This window comes from Lindgomyces ingoldianus, assembly GCF_010093535.1.
Source record: "Lindgomyces ingoldianus strain ATCC 200398 unplaced genomic scaffold BDR25scaffold_8, whole genome shotgun sequence".
NCBI classification, from domain to species: domain Eukaryota; kingdom Fungi; phylum Ascomycota; class Dothideomycetes; order Pleosporales; family Lindgomycetaceae; genus Lindgomyces; species Lindgomyces ingoldianus.
The window spans coordinates 799923-813968 of NW_022985169.1; the positions used below are offsets into that span (position 1 = coordinate 799923).

Consider the following 14046-nt stretch of genomic DNA (forward strand, 5'->3'; position numbering starts at 1 on the left):
TATTAGATTATTATTGTACTCCTAGATTAGACGGCTTAAGGCTACAGGTAAACCCACCGCGCTTCACTTACTCCTTCCGGATCATGTTGGTGGTACAGTCCGCTTCAGCAAAATGCTTACATTCGAAAAGTGCAGATCTGATAGAGACTATTCATTGCGTGAAATAGATACCTATACCAAGCCACCAGCGTCAAACTTTCCATAGTTATCTGTGAAGCTTTTGGGGTAGGAGGATCACAGGAATCATGAGGGATTGGATTGATTGCTAAAGGAGGGTACCTAGAGGTCTATATATATTCAAGAAAAGGGGTAAGTCTTAGCAATAGGTGACTATTTTGTGAGGCATACATGACTACTGCAAAAATTATCTCTGTGAAAGGTTTAAGTAGTGGTATTCATTCACCAAGTACTGCATTTTTTGGAAAAAAGAATCATAGATAGTACCAAGTCGGGGCAGGAAGTCCATTGCCATGTCTCAGCGCTGTAGCTTCTCGAATCTAGCAAAATCCTAGATAAAGCTCTCAAGCCTCCGAAAACTCTCCCAAATTAGAGGTCTGCCAAGCTACCCTCGCTGGTTTATCGGCGAGTCCCCTTACTTCGACGCTATTACTAGTAGAGAAATTTTCTCGTCTTCCGTATCTACAAGATCTCTGTTTAGGGAGTAACTGCAAAGCAATTAGCGGTGACTAACGCTATTAATTGAGAGTGGGGCGTTACGAAAGCTGCATGAGTAATCTGAGGTTGGCCCACGTGTCAGTTATTGGTCACCATGGGTTTTGGGGTACGATAAATATTGCTAACAAGGCGCTAGGTAATGTCATAGGAACTGAGTTTGACGAGATATAGGGCCTTGATGAAATTTGCCTTCAAATTGATAGGCCTTTTTGACACACTGCCGATCACTCACGTGATTTGGAGATACTCATTCACTGAGTCGAAGCATACCAGTGCACGAAGTGACAAAGCCCGCAGATTCAGCAATCAAACCCCATTTCACGTCTCATGAATTCTTAGAAATGCTCCAGGATATACTTCTTAATCTCTTGCTCCTCCTGTAGACCGACCTGTTCACTCTTATCCAAACTCTTAGGCTACAGCGCCTTCGACGTCCTTACAAGCTCTTCCACCTTGTTTATATCTTAGATAATCTTGTTGTTTTGCAATGAGTCTACCCTTCTCAGTGACGAAATCATCTCTTTTAGCGATAACCCTCTCGTTCTAGACGTTGACCTTCATGTTCTCAGCAATGGTCTTATTTGTCTCAGAAAATTCAGTAAAAAGGCATGCCTCGCTTTCCTCGAGTGTAGCCCAGATATCTTCCACCAGAGTTGGTGTCGCCTTAGACATGGCGACGGGATCTTGTGTAAATTTGAGGAAGGCTATCAGCTGATCTTTTCCTTCAAAGTGTCTCTGGGCTATTTAGCAACCTACTTTAGATCAAGATTTCCGGAGCGAAGCTAACGGAGGGAATGTGTGGCGAGGGTGGAGAAAGCGACTTATGAGGAAAGCTTCCAAAAGCTAGAAGTTCCAAACGGAGCTCTACAGCAGTGTAATTATTATAGTTCACTTTCCTATGATATACATGCGATGATTTTGGGCTATCAATGCCAAGCTCACGATGTAACGGCGAGAATTTCACCCGATGCTCTCTGAGCAATGGCTGGAAACTTCCTACCCTCACTACCTTGGAAAGATGGTTTGTATGTCGTAAACGCCGGTGTGGTTCTCTAATTACGGCACCCATTCTTCTCTCATAATCAAGCTTTATTCAAGTTGTAGGAGTAGCATATAGCAGGGTAGAACGTCCCCGAAGACTCCTAGAATACAAGATAGTAGGAAGCAAAATCAAGCCAAAATTAAAATAAGAGGGTATTCCTCACCAGGAGTAGCTTAGGTGGTTGTTGAAAACTAAAGCTGTGACTGTTTGAACATAGCGACTGCTTCCGAAAACATGCAAAGTCCCATGATCATCAGAACATCGCAGCTCGGCATAACCAAGATAATGGCATCTAGATTATTTACAAAAGATCCTCACGTCTATCCTGGATATAGGAGCATGTAGGTGGTACTATGTTCATTCGTCTTAGAATCGCTATCAGTCATTCACCGAGCGCCACTAGAAATGGCTCGAATTCAGATGCCAATCTACTACGATCCAAGGGCATGAGAACTCCAGGATGTGTAGAGGAGGGAATACGGGGCGAAGAGTTTAATAACGGAGATAAGGCGTTATATCGCGCTTGATAATGGTGTGTGGTGACTGTATAATTGGCATTAGATCCTAGCTCCCTTTCCTGGATGCAACCTCCCGAAAACGGCCCACATACGAGTGAAAATTGTGCAGAGACCCAGGCCAATGAATTATCAAGAGAAATCAATTCCATTGAAGGCTTTATGTGAAGACAGACGACCAAACAAGGTAACTAGTAGATATCATGGCGAACAAGCAAGCCTTAGGTATCCCGAATGCAGACCCACCACTTACATCTCATGCCCACCCTAGTGGACGCAGGTAGACCCACTCAAAGTGGGAAGGGGCGTCCCGAAGTGGAGCCGATCCCCACTTTTCACCCCTCAACGTCACATTTTCCACTGAACCTTGTCTTGACAACATCAGTTTGCAGCACACTCCTAAATTCCTGATTCTCTGCTCCGGTTTACTCTCTACCCGTCGCAACCTGGCTGGCTGTTCCCTGCGCTGTTGTTGATGTGCCATGACGGATTAACGGTTTCCACTACGCTAAGTGCTTTCCAAGCACTTGCTTCGAGACTCGCACAGAGCGGTATTCAGCCTAGAAGATGGCACCGCGGAAAGGTACCCGGAGGGCTTGTGATCCTTGCTCTGTTCGCAAGGTCAGGTGCAACGGCGATCACCCATGTTCACGGTGTATAGCAGCATCTTGGGAGTGCACGTATCTCAAGACGCACGGAAAATCTGGACCAAAGGGACCGCGGCGAACGACTGAAGCTGCAATTCGAAGGCTTCAGGAACGCAATAGGTCAGATATAGGCCGGTCAAGGAGCGAGAGCGAAGCAAGTATTGACGATGGAAGCCCAAGCATAATTGATTTTCCTCTTTTGGATTCGTTACCGCCGACAAGTGATCCGGATTATGATGCGAGGTTGAATGGTATCGACTGGCCAGATACCATAGCAAGTCCAACATTTCCCGGTGCCCAGAGGGAACCCGAGAGGATATCCATTTCTTCAGTAGGGCATTACCTCGACATCTACCAAACCAGAGGTTATGCTATATGGCCAGTTGTAGACACAGAAGCACTCTTGGCTCGAATTCTGACTCACCAAGAAGATATGGAAGCATATGGTCTCTCTATGGCTGTATGCGCTGCCACCATCAGCCAGTTCCAGATCGATGCTGAATCTGGGAGTGCAGTCGAAGGGCATTACCGAATTTCCAGCGGACTCTTTGAAATGGAAGCGAAGCGTGCGCGGAAGGCCTTTGACCATATGGAACATGTGACAATATGGTCGTTGTTAAGCAGCTTTTTCCTCCACGTGTACTCCGCGAACATTGGGCGAATGTCTGCATCGACAGTCTTTCTTGGCGAAGCTATCACAAAGGCGCACATGATTGGGCTGCATCAGCTTTCGTACTATCAGCCAATAGACGTTGAACAACAGCAACATAACTTGAGGATATATTGGCTCTTGTTCATAACAGAAAGGTACCAAATTGACCCTAGAAGACCGGCACCTGCTAACAACAGATCAGGGCACACTCCATCCAACATGACATGCCCATCATGTTAAGACGAGCGCCTGACCTACCTCCATTAGAAGATTTGAAGGATGGTACCGTGACTCCCGCGTTCGTTCAGCTCTGCCGTCTCTTCAACATCCTCGACATGACGTGCGTTTCAAAACGTGTTCCACACCTTCGAAAGCTGACTCATAGTGAAGTATTACCGCAGGTCCTTCCGGCGCAAGACAAGCTCTTGCATTGGCACAACAACAACTTAACGATGATGTTGCATCACAGAGTTTGAACAATGAAATCCAGCGTGCAGATATTTCGATCACACAGCAATGGATGCGAGTTTTCCTGTGGCAACATGCCTTAAGTGTGACTAATCTAAGGTCCACGAATGAGAATGATGAATTCTCCTTCTCGTTTCCGGCAAAGGTCGCGCAGAATGTTCTTAGATATATGAGCAGTCTGTCAAGAGAAAGCCTAGAAGCTCATGGGCCGGGGATGGTGAGTGATCCCGCTCTCACATAACGCTATATATGCTAAAACATTTGTAGGAAACCAAACTTTTTGACATCGCTAATTCGCTCGCCGATGTTATGATCTGTGTGCCTGCCATTAATCACGAATCGCATTTTTGGATCGGTCCAAGAGACCTAATTCACTCACTGTCTTCTCTCCTTGCCTCTTTCAGAGGCGGCAATCCAGCAGTCATCAGAATCCTCCAAGAGAAATTGACAACTTTAGGACTTTGGGTATCCTCCCCTCAAAAATTAATCGACATATCTTCATCTGAAGACGAACACGAAGACTGGGGCGGAAATCAACGATCTTTGGTATGGAGTGAGAATGTTTTAATACCACCCATGCAGGAGTTCCCATCGAGAATGAACACTACTTTATGAATGGCGCTTGCTTGTGATTCTATTGCCGTCATCCATTGCCATACCTCAGCATCTCCAGCTATATCTTGCTATTATTATTTTATTTTGCTACGCGTGTAAATCTTTAGTTCTTGTGTGTTTCTGATGATATTCTCCGGCTCAATTGGGCTGGATTGTGTACATTACACTTGGCAACGGCCTGGTAACGGTTGCAATACCCCAATCGCGTATGCATCTCTCCCGCAATTTTGGCAGCATCATTTTCAGTATCTCATCGTCTCGCATCCAAATCTACTGCTATGTATTTCTCCTGTATTAGTAATATTCTTAGCTTATTAATTGACGAAGCTTCTCAGGCTTCAAAGTATCGACATTCAGGGTCTCATACAAATCACGTGATAATTACATGCATTCTCCGGCACTTCTCATTGCCAGCTCAATGGCTCCTTTTTAAAATCCCTTGGCTTATATTCCCATCTGGAGTTAGTGCGACTCGCTTCAGGTTCAAATTTTATGTCTTGCATGTCCCTCATTTAGTCTTGTAGATCCTTTCGTCAATCGTGCTATGGATGGCGTGCTATTTGGAACTGTCACACAGTTGTCAGGGCACCAATCAAATATTCATATATAGACGCCTCTGTCTTCCTTCTATTGGGGCCCTAACTCCACGACATCCATTGCTGGAATGAGGTGACCTGCTGACAATTGTCCAGCGACATTTCTTGCCAGTCCGTTCGATATGAGTGTTGCCCACAACCAGAAGCTAGGGAGTGTAGAGAAGACACGACTTCCCTTTCCTTTATGAGCTTCTTTGATTCTATTCAAGAGTATCTGGAGCGCGACGTTCCTTGTGGGGAAGAGCGTTTGCGCAATATGGCTTCGTCATCGGACGAGGAGCGACCTCTCCTGTCTCGATCAGAATCCTCGTCAGGGAGCGCCAAAACTTTATTCGGAGACGATGAAGAATCAAGCACCACAGCCACCGAGATAAATCGCTCGATCGAAGATGACGTCTTACCCGAGACGTCAATAATAGGCCGAACACTCGGTTGGCGATCCGCCTACATTCTGGTGATTTCACGCGTCATTGGAAGCGGCATCTTTGCGACGCCTGGAGCAATAGTTAAATCAGTTCGGAGCGTGGGATTGAGTCTTTCTCTTTGGATTGTGGGTGCTATAATCGCTGCTTGCGGGCTTGCAGTTTCTTTGGAATACGGGTGTGCTTTGCCGCGATCTGGAGGAGAAAAGGTAGGCTTGAAAGCATCACCAGAGCGCGTTTGCTAACACAGGCAAGGTCTATCTCGAATATACGTATAGGAAACCTCGGTTTCTAGCATCAACGCTTGTGGCAGTCCAAGCAGTACTCTTAGGGTTTACCGCCAGCAATTGTATTGTCTTTAGCCAATACACTCTTTTCGCTTTCGACATCGAAGCTAGCGATCTTGTTCGAAAATCGCTTGCCGTTAGTCTCCTCACGGCCATAACCATCATCCATGGATGTTTCCTCAAGCTCGGAATACGCATCCAAAATATCCTAGGATGGATTAAAGTCGGCCTAGTAATATTTATGATTTTTGCGGGTCTCTTCGTAGTTATTTTTCAGCCTCATGACTCCCACGAAGGAAGAAGTCACTTCCCAAAGGCCACAGAGCTGTGGAAGGATTCAGATTGGAGCTGGGGTGTGACGAGCAGGTATTAGCCTTCCTTTTCGGAAGCTTGGATGACATAATCAGGCGTCTCGCTTAGCGCACAGGCCAGCATCTAATATATGTCTACTAATTGCCTCTCTTACTTCTTTACTTAACTATAAAACTTTAACAAAGGGCTCTATGTTAATAATAAGTAAGAGTAAGTATATATAGCTAGTCTAATGCTAGCAGATAATAAAATATAACTAACATTAGACAGTAAACAGGCCTAACACTCTCTGCCTAAGCCTTAGTAATCTTAATAGTAAGGAAACTAAAAAAGCTAAGTCTAGTAAAGTAACTACTAACTTCTAATAATAATCTAGCTATATACTATAAAATTGTCCTAGATGCTAATGTTTTTAAGCGCTTTAATCTACACACACTAAGTTTACTAGTAAGAAACCTCTAAAACTAGCAACTTTAATAGCTAATCTTAATAAAATAAACACAGATAATGTCTATAATAACTAAGTAGTAAATAATAATAACTATTTAAGTAATAGTTACTTGTTATAGTTTAGTTTAAGTAATAAAAAACTATAAAATAATAATAATAATATAAATAAAAAAAATACTACTAAAAGTAATAGTAATAATAAAGCTAGTAATAGTAAAAGTAGAAATATTAAAAAAAATAGCAATAACAACAACAGTAAAGCGCAGAAGAACTACTAAAATTAGCTAGATACTAGCATAAACTAAAAATTAAAGTATGCTTTTATATTCTAAAAGCTGCATTAATTAGCTAGAGAAAACCTAATATAAAGATAGAATTTAATAAGTTTTTTCCTGCCTAAATTTAAATAGCAGTTACTAGAAGATTTTATATAACACTAAACTTTTACTAAATCTAGCTACACTTTACCTGCTTAAACTAATTTTTTTTATAAATCTAAAAATACAGCCTTATTTAAATATAATTTATCTAAAAAACAGAGAATTATTATAGTTAATAGTAAAAAGGTTATTTAGGACAACTACTAAACTAACTTAGTAGTAAATAGTTAGATTGTTTAAAATAAGAAAACATTCTTTAATACATTCTATAAATTACACTAGTTTTTATAAAATTAGCTAGTATACCTTTAACTATAGGTAGATAAGTATAGTAATAGTATTACTATGTCTTTAAACATAAATAAATTACAAAGCGCTAAGGCTATTTAGGTGTTTATAGTAGGGGCTAAGCAAATTTTTTATAAATAATGTGCAGCATCTAGTAAGAAATTCCTAATATATATTACTATTTAAGGCTTTCTTAAGAGTTTGTGCGTATGCTGCTATTATAGAGGTAAAAAGGCTAAGTGTTTATTCTATAACTATAAGCGTTAGATACACAGCTAACTCTACTAAACTCTAATAGTATATAGAATATACATCTAGTAGTAATTAGTAATTAATTAATACTACACCTAAAAAGTGTAAGATTTCTAGAAATAATTTCCTAGATAAAAGACTTAAGCCTTTAAAATACTATTAAAAGTAAAAGTAAGCTTTTCTAACTCTAGCTATAAGCTACTATAATTCTAGTAGTAATATTAGCATAAATCTTAACTATACTGTTAATGTCTATTAGATGTTAATAGCTAGACGTTCCTAACTTATGCAAAGTCTAGTAGCAGGTATAACTAATACTATTAGCAAGATAAAGAACTTTATTAGCTAGCTATGCAAATATAGTTATAAAATTAAAAAACAGCATAATCTTCTACTATTAATTACCTAGGCTAATTAGCTAGAAGCAGAGCTAGATTTAGACTAATTAGAATTAGAGGAATTAGATAGTAAAGTTAAAATCTAGTTAAGCAACATAAAGTCTAGTAGTAAATATAAGAAATCTTGTTAAATAGGCTCTAACAGCTAGCTGCTTATAGTATAAGCACTTAAGTAGCAAGAGTAAGAGTGGTGTACAGTGTGCACAGTGTACAAGGTAGGTAAGGTAAAAGCAATATGTTTCTAGTTTTATTACTCTTATCTTTTCTCTGTACAGAGGAAAAGGGGGATATCTAGATGTTCGCGCACAGAGGTTTACGCACAAGCATTATGTAACATAGATACGTAATCCTGCTTGTGCGTAATTATTTGTATCTAGGCCACAACGCTGCTGCTGTATATAGACACTAGTAACTTTTCTTTTTATCTAAAGAGTTACTTTTTGTACGCGTTACCTCTCTTTTATCTATGTAGGTTTATCTAATTATGTTTTACCTTTACTTTACTCTATTTATTAAGACTTGCCTTAGTAATGCTATATATTAAGATAGGCTAGTTGCGCTATATAGATAGCTTTATAAATAGTATAAAGTGTTTTAGGCTATTATTATCTAGCCTTTATGCGCTTGCCTTATAAGTAATTTAGCAGTGTATAAACTATTTTATGTAGAGTTTTATGCTAGAATAGTGTGGGATCTTTGCATAGGCAGGTGCGTAAGAAGGTATATATAATAAGGTTTTTTTTTTTTCTTTACCTTCTTTTCTTTATTCTTTACTTTTTAAGCCCTACTATACTATTCCCTAGCTCTTTTCTCTTTTTGTACAGTGCTAACAGTGACAGATACTCCTGCCTGCACACACACACACACACACACACACACACACAGAGAGAGAGATGTCTCTCTAGCCTTCCTCCTCTACCTCTAGCGCTGTTAGTGCAGGCGTCTTTAACGTCCTTATGCAGTCTAGTAGCCTAAGGCGCATCTACATTACCTTTTTAACTAGTTTTACTACTAATTAGTAGTTTATTTAGTGTCTTAGTATAAACATATAGATTTTTTAGCTTTTCTACTTTCTTCTTATATAAAATGCTAATTATAGATAGGCTAAAAAGTAGCATGTAGCAGCTTTACTATTCTATAATATTAATGTTGTCTTGCCTGCTAGCACTAATCTGCAGCTATAGGCAGCAAAGGTTGTGTGTTATAAGAGGTACTTCTATGTAGTTTTAGTCTAGAGTTGTAGTTAAGTCTTAGTAACTCTATATGCTTATTATTATAGTAGCACTACTAGTGCCTTTTCTTTTATTAAGTGTTATGTGTTAGCTAACTTCTAGGCTAATGCCTGCGCTTTATGCGTATAGCAGAGCTGTGGTCTGCATTATAACTACTATACATAAGGGGTAGTAGCTTTTTCTTCTTCTATATACTAGATAAATAGACTATCTTTTTTACATATCCTTTTTTTCTAATCTTGTAATAAGAAAAATAAGTGCGTATAAAAAAAAACAAAAAAAATAGGCCTTATATAAAGGTGTTATTAGTTTAGTTAGTCTAAAGCATCTTTGCGCACAGGATCTAGCTAGTCCACAGATGCTTCTATCTAGACAGAGAGGCAGTTAGTTAGGACTAATAATTAAAAAGCCTAGTTTAGTGTTTTCTTTATACATGCATCTGCTAGGTTGTCTTTACTATTAATTTACTTTATCTTAGTAATTTCCCTTTTCTTATATAATTTATAAAGTAACATAATGTTAATTATAAGTTACTTTTTACTAGTAGTGCCTAGCTTAATAAAGTAATTATATAAAGACCTTAAATCTATATAGATTACTACTAGAATTAGTAGCAGTTTAAGCATTTATATAATTTGCTGTAGAGTTGTACTAAGTGTAATTACATTATTAAACCCTCTAACTATTCTATACAGTTTGCTAGCAAGGACACTCCTAGTTACTCTTTTACACTTAGTAGAATTCTAGTGTATAATGTTGCCTAGTATTTTAAAGCAGTTGCTTTGCTCTATACAGTCCTTATTACTTAATATAATTAAGAATTCTAGCTATAAGTGTTATCTATCTACTATTAGATTTATGCGTTAAGTGCGTTAATGTTGTTATGCAAAGGGTCTATAGTTTGTGCAGCAATAGACAGGTTAAATGCTACCTCTAGTTAACATATAGATACAATGTATGCCTCTTTTGCACATTGCTTAATATATTATTGTGTAGCATCCTTATCCTTTAAGTTAATTATATAAAGGTAGCTTACTTATCTCTTCTAAGTAAAAACTACTATGTTATGTGTAAGCTTAATCCTTCTGCTATTAAACTTAATAAGCTGCTTCTCTGCTAAAATAGTCTTGCCCTTTACATAGAACTTTACCTTTTATAGTTTCTTCTCTTTTCTTTACGCAAAATTCTTTGTTATAATGCTTAAAGTGTTATCTATCTATAGGCTAGTAATACTAAAAGTGTGCTCTTCTTTATTAGTAATTAAGAGGCAAGAGTTATATAAAAAGATGTGCATACACAGCTTTTTTTTATAGTAGTTATAATATGTCTTAAACTAATACAGTCCTAATTTAGCAGCTCTATACAAGGGTTGTACAACCTAGAGTATTATATTTAGTAGAAAGCTCTAGCGCATCTTTTTTAGTAGCTTTATGTACAGTGTGCGCATAAGCTTATCTGTTAATTAGATGTATACTTATGTAATATTACACAGTTTAAAATGCATTCTGTATGTAGCTTTTAGGCTTGCTTTTATAGCTAAAAGTAGTCTCTAGCTTATCCTTTAAATAGTTAGTAACTAAGTAAGAATTTCTTCTTTCTTTTTATCTAAGTAGCTAGTAAACACTAGGCAGAATTTTTTATATAGTTAAGTTATTTTGCCTTTTACTTTTTATATAAGGTAGAGGTTAAAAATCTAACCTTTATGCTTTATTAAGTTATACACTATAACTTTAAAAGTGCTGTTAGTAATTAAAGTGTCTATCTTTATGTAGTCTAATTTCTTAAATAGTTTTCTAGGTGTAGTAATTACACTATTTATACAGAGCTTAATAAATAAGGCCTAATTATCCTTCTTCTTCTAGGTTAGAAATACCTAGTCTAGACTTTATGCAGGTTTCCTTTACCTTTTACTTTTCCTAGTATCTATATCTTCCCTTTGCACTAGTGCGGCATTGCTATCCTAAAGGGCTTAGTTTATAGTAGGCTCTAGTTCTGCCTCTATAACATTTTTATAAAGCTGTCTTCTTTTCCTCTTCTTTAAAAGATCTCTTTATATAGGGATTAGTTTATCTAAGTTATTTATTATAAGTAGGTTGTCTTTTTTTTTTTTTCTATAGTATAGTTTAACCTGTGTATATTAGAGCTTTAGTAGGCTATTTTTTCTTTTAATAATAATATTTCTCCCTTTAATGCTCTTAATTTTATATAGGCTAGTCTAGCCTTTTTTCTCTTTTTATGCTATAATCTCTAAGCTAAGAGGGAGGTTAAAAACTTTATGCGTTATAAAGCTATTATAAGTGTTAATTATATAATTAATGTTTACTTTTATACAGTTTTTTTAAAGTATTTTTATTACCTTTTATACAGCGCTTACTTGTGCAATAATGTCTAGCAATAGTAGGAAGTCTAAGTTAATTCTTAAGTATGCTCTAAAGACTAGCAGTGTGGGTACTAGACTGTGTAGGCTAGCTGTGTTGTTTAGAGCCTTAACTGCTATCTATAAAATAGCCTTATTATTTGTACAGTCACCTAGCTTAGTCTTTAAGATGTTAAACGCTTATTAAAGAGGTATGTGCGCGCGCTTAACTTTTCTAACTGCCTAATGTGCTTCTATAAGCATCTGCCTACATATAGCTTCTATAATTTTTGCATAAGCTTAAAAATCCTTTAAAGTAAAGTTTATACTAAGGTTATGCATAATATAGTCTAGGGGTCCTTAATAGGTATTAATCTAGTATTTGCACAGTGCATCCTAGGTATCTTGTGCAGACATAGATTTTAGGAATGTAGCAGCCTAAAATAATATGTCTACATTAATAACATGTAAGACATCCCTATTATTAATTTATATAACATTAATAATAACTTTATAGTTAAAGTAGGTGTTATCTTTAATTATAAACTTAAATCTTTATAGAGCCTAGTTATATAATTAGCAGAAGTAGCAAAACTTTTTAATCTCTTCTAGCACTACAGCATTAATGTTGTAGCTAGCGCTAGTTAGCATCTTCTAGAGTCTCTCTGTGCAGGGGTGTTTAAATTAGCAGTAAAGGCAGTAGAGTTCTAATTTAGTAAAGAAAGACATAGATTCTTTCTTACTAACATTAAAAAAAAAGTGTCTTTATTTTTATATAATAAGTATAGTAGTTTTGTCTTTACATATAATAACATTTAAAATGTTGTTAAAGTATACTCTAAGTTAGTTAGCATCTACTAGTAATAGTAGAAATAGTGTTAGAGTCTTTAGAATATAGTATGTAACTAGACTAATTAAGTTCTAGATTTGTATAGTACTAATTAATCCCTTTAGTGTCTAGCCTTTAAAGCTAATATCTGTTTAGCTAAGTGTTTAATTAATTTCTATATGTAGGTTCTTTTATACATACGCCTTAAGTTAGGACTTGCTAATAGTAGAGATTTTTGCTACGCCTATGTTTTATAGTTTGCCTTAGTATACTATACAGTATTAGTTATTAAGGATAAACTACTTAGCATATTCCTTAGGTTTAATGCTGTAGATGTCCTCTTCTATTACATAGTGTAAATAGGCAGCAGAGGTAAAGTAGTTAACAGCTTTTTTAGCATCCTTACTTTTCTATTTTATTTTCTTTATATTGTGCAAATTATTCTTTTTCTTAGAGTAACTTTTAAAGTCTTAGATGTATAAAGTAATAGCTTTATGTAATAAGGTCTTATTATAAAAATCTTTATATAAGGCAACATACTAGTTTTTTGCTTATGTATAGTTATTATAAGGGTAGTTTAATAACTAACATTTTTTTTTATAGCAGATAAAGCACTTTTTTGTCTGTGTGTAGTTGTCTCTAGATTATAGCCTAAACCTAGATAAAGATCTTCTATGTTGTCTTTTTTTACACAAAGAGAAGCTTTCTTTTTGTTATATAGACTTTTATTATGCAGAGTTATATTAGTAGTCTATGTAGTATACATTAGGCAGTTTCTAAAGGTATTAGTTTACTCTTTAGTTTATAGTAACTTAGAGTAATGCTTATAAGTTACTAAATAAAGCTTTATATAAGAGCTTAATAGTAAACATAGCATGTTCTAGTTCTAGTTATTCTTAACAGGCTTATATAATAGCAGTGTGTAGTAGAACATCTTTTTAAAATTCTATTCTTAGTGCCTTTTATGTAAGTGTAAGCTTATTAATTATTGTTTTAAAGACTTTATATAAACTCTTATTAAAGTTTTTTTATTAGCATTATGTAAAAGTTATTATTATCTAGTTTGTCTAGTACTAGCTATAGTTTACATTAGTGTTAAAGTAACTACTTAAGGTGTTATATAAATGCTTCTAGTTATGTCTAGGGCCTATGTTATACATATAGTACATATTTACCTAACTTTTTAAGATATTTAGAAAAATGTCTACATACTAAGTTTTCTAGATATCTAGCTATTAATATAAATTAATAAAAATCTTTATTTTATTTATAAAAATGTTATATAGTTAACTTATATAGTTATTATTTTTTTTATGCTTTTTAAAATTATATAATTTTATCTGCTAAAAGTTTTTCTTTAGCAGTTTCCCTTTAGGGTAGAAGTTTATACAGGCTGTAATGTAGTATAGATTGTGCAGGTGGTATTAGTAGTGCATACACTACTGCAGGCAGTGGTGTGTACAATTAAGGGTGTGGAGCAGGCGTTAGGTAGGGTGGCATGTATTGTTTATACAGTAATTAGTGTAGTGCTAGCTAAGGTGTAGGAGCAGGTAATGCTAGTATATTTAGTATTAATAGCAGCATTGTGTTTAGTCTGCTTTTGTGCAGAGCCTTATATAGTAATAAGGGT

The 14046-nt window shown here is 36.3% G+C and overlaps 3 protein-coding genes across 3 annotated transcripts; all 3 read left to right on the forward strand.

Moving 5' to 3' along the window:
* Positions 1–348: 348 nt before the first annotated feature.
* BDR25DRAFT_352242 (uncharacterized protein) lies at positions 349–2400 on the forward strand (the record flags this gene model as incomplete). The annotated part of the gene is made up of 14 exons (XM_033694996.1): positions 349–406; positions 438–472; positions 513–635; positions 758–781; positions 824–997; positions 1059–1130; positions 1168–1406; positions 1482–1547; positions 1613–1717; positions 1763–1803; positions 1935–2058; positions 2088–2181; positions 2207–2249; positions 2279–2400. The coding sequence occupies 14 exons, from the start codon at positions 349–351 to the stop codon at positions 2398–2400; spliced, it is 1320 nt and encodes a 439-aa protein (XP_033550587.1).
* A 212-nt stretch (positions 2401–2612) lies between these two features.
* On the forward strand, positions 2613–4873 carry BDR25DRAFT_281672 (uncharacterized protein). The gene is made up of 4 exons (XM_033687907.1): positions 2613–3686; positions 3734–3871; positions 3922–4216; positions 4267–4873. The coding sequence occupies exons 1-4, from the start codon at positions 2800–2802 to the stop codon at positions 4612–4614; spliced, it is 1668 nt and encodes a 555-aa protein (XP_033550588.1). The 5' UTR covers positions 2613–2799; the 3' UTR covers positions 4615–4873.
* Positions 4874–5466: 593 nt separating this feature from the next.
* BDR25DRAFT_217407 (uncharacterized protein) lies at positions 5467–6292 on the forward strand (the record flags this gene model as incomplete). Its single annotated transcript, XM_033684907.1, has 2 exons — positions 5467–5841; positions 5888–6292. The coding sequence occupies 2 exons, from the start codon at positions 5467–5469 to the stop codon at positions 6290–6292; spliced, it is 780 nt and encodes a 259-aa protein (XP_033550589.1).
* Between the last annotated feature and the right edge of the window lie 7754 nt (positions 6293–14046).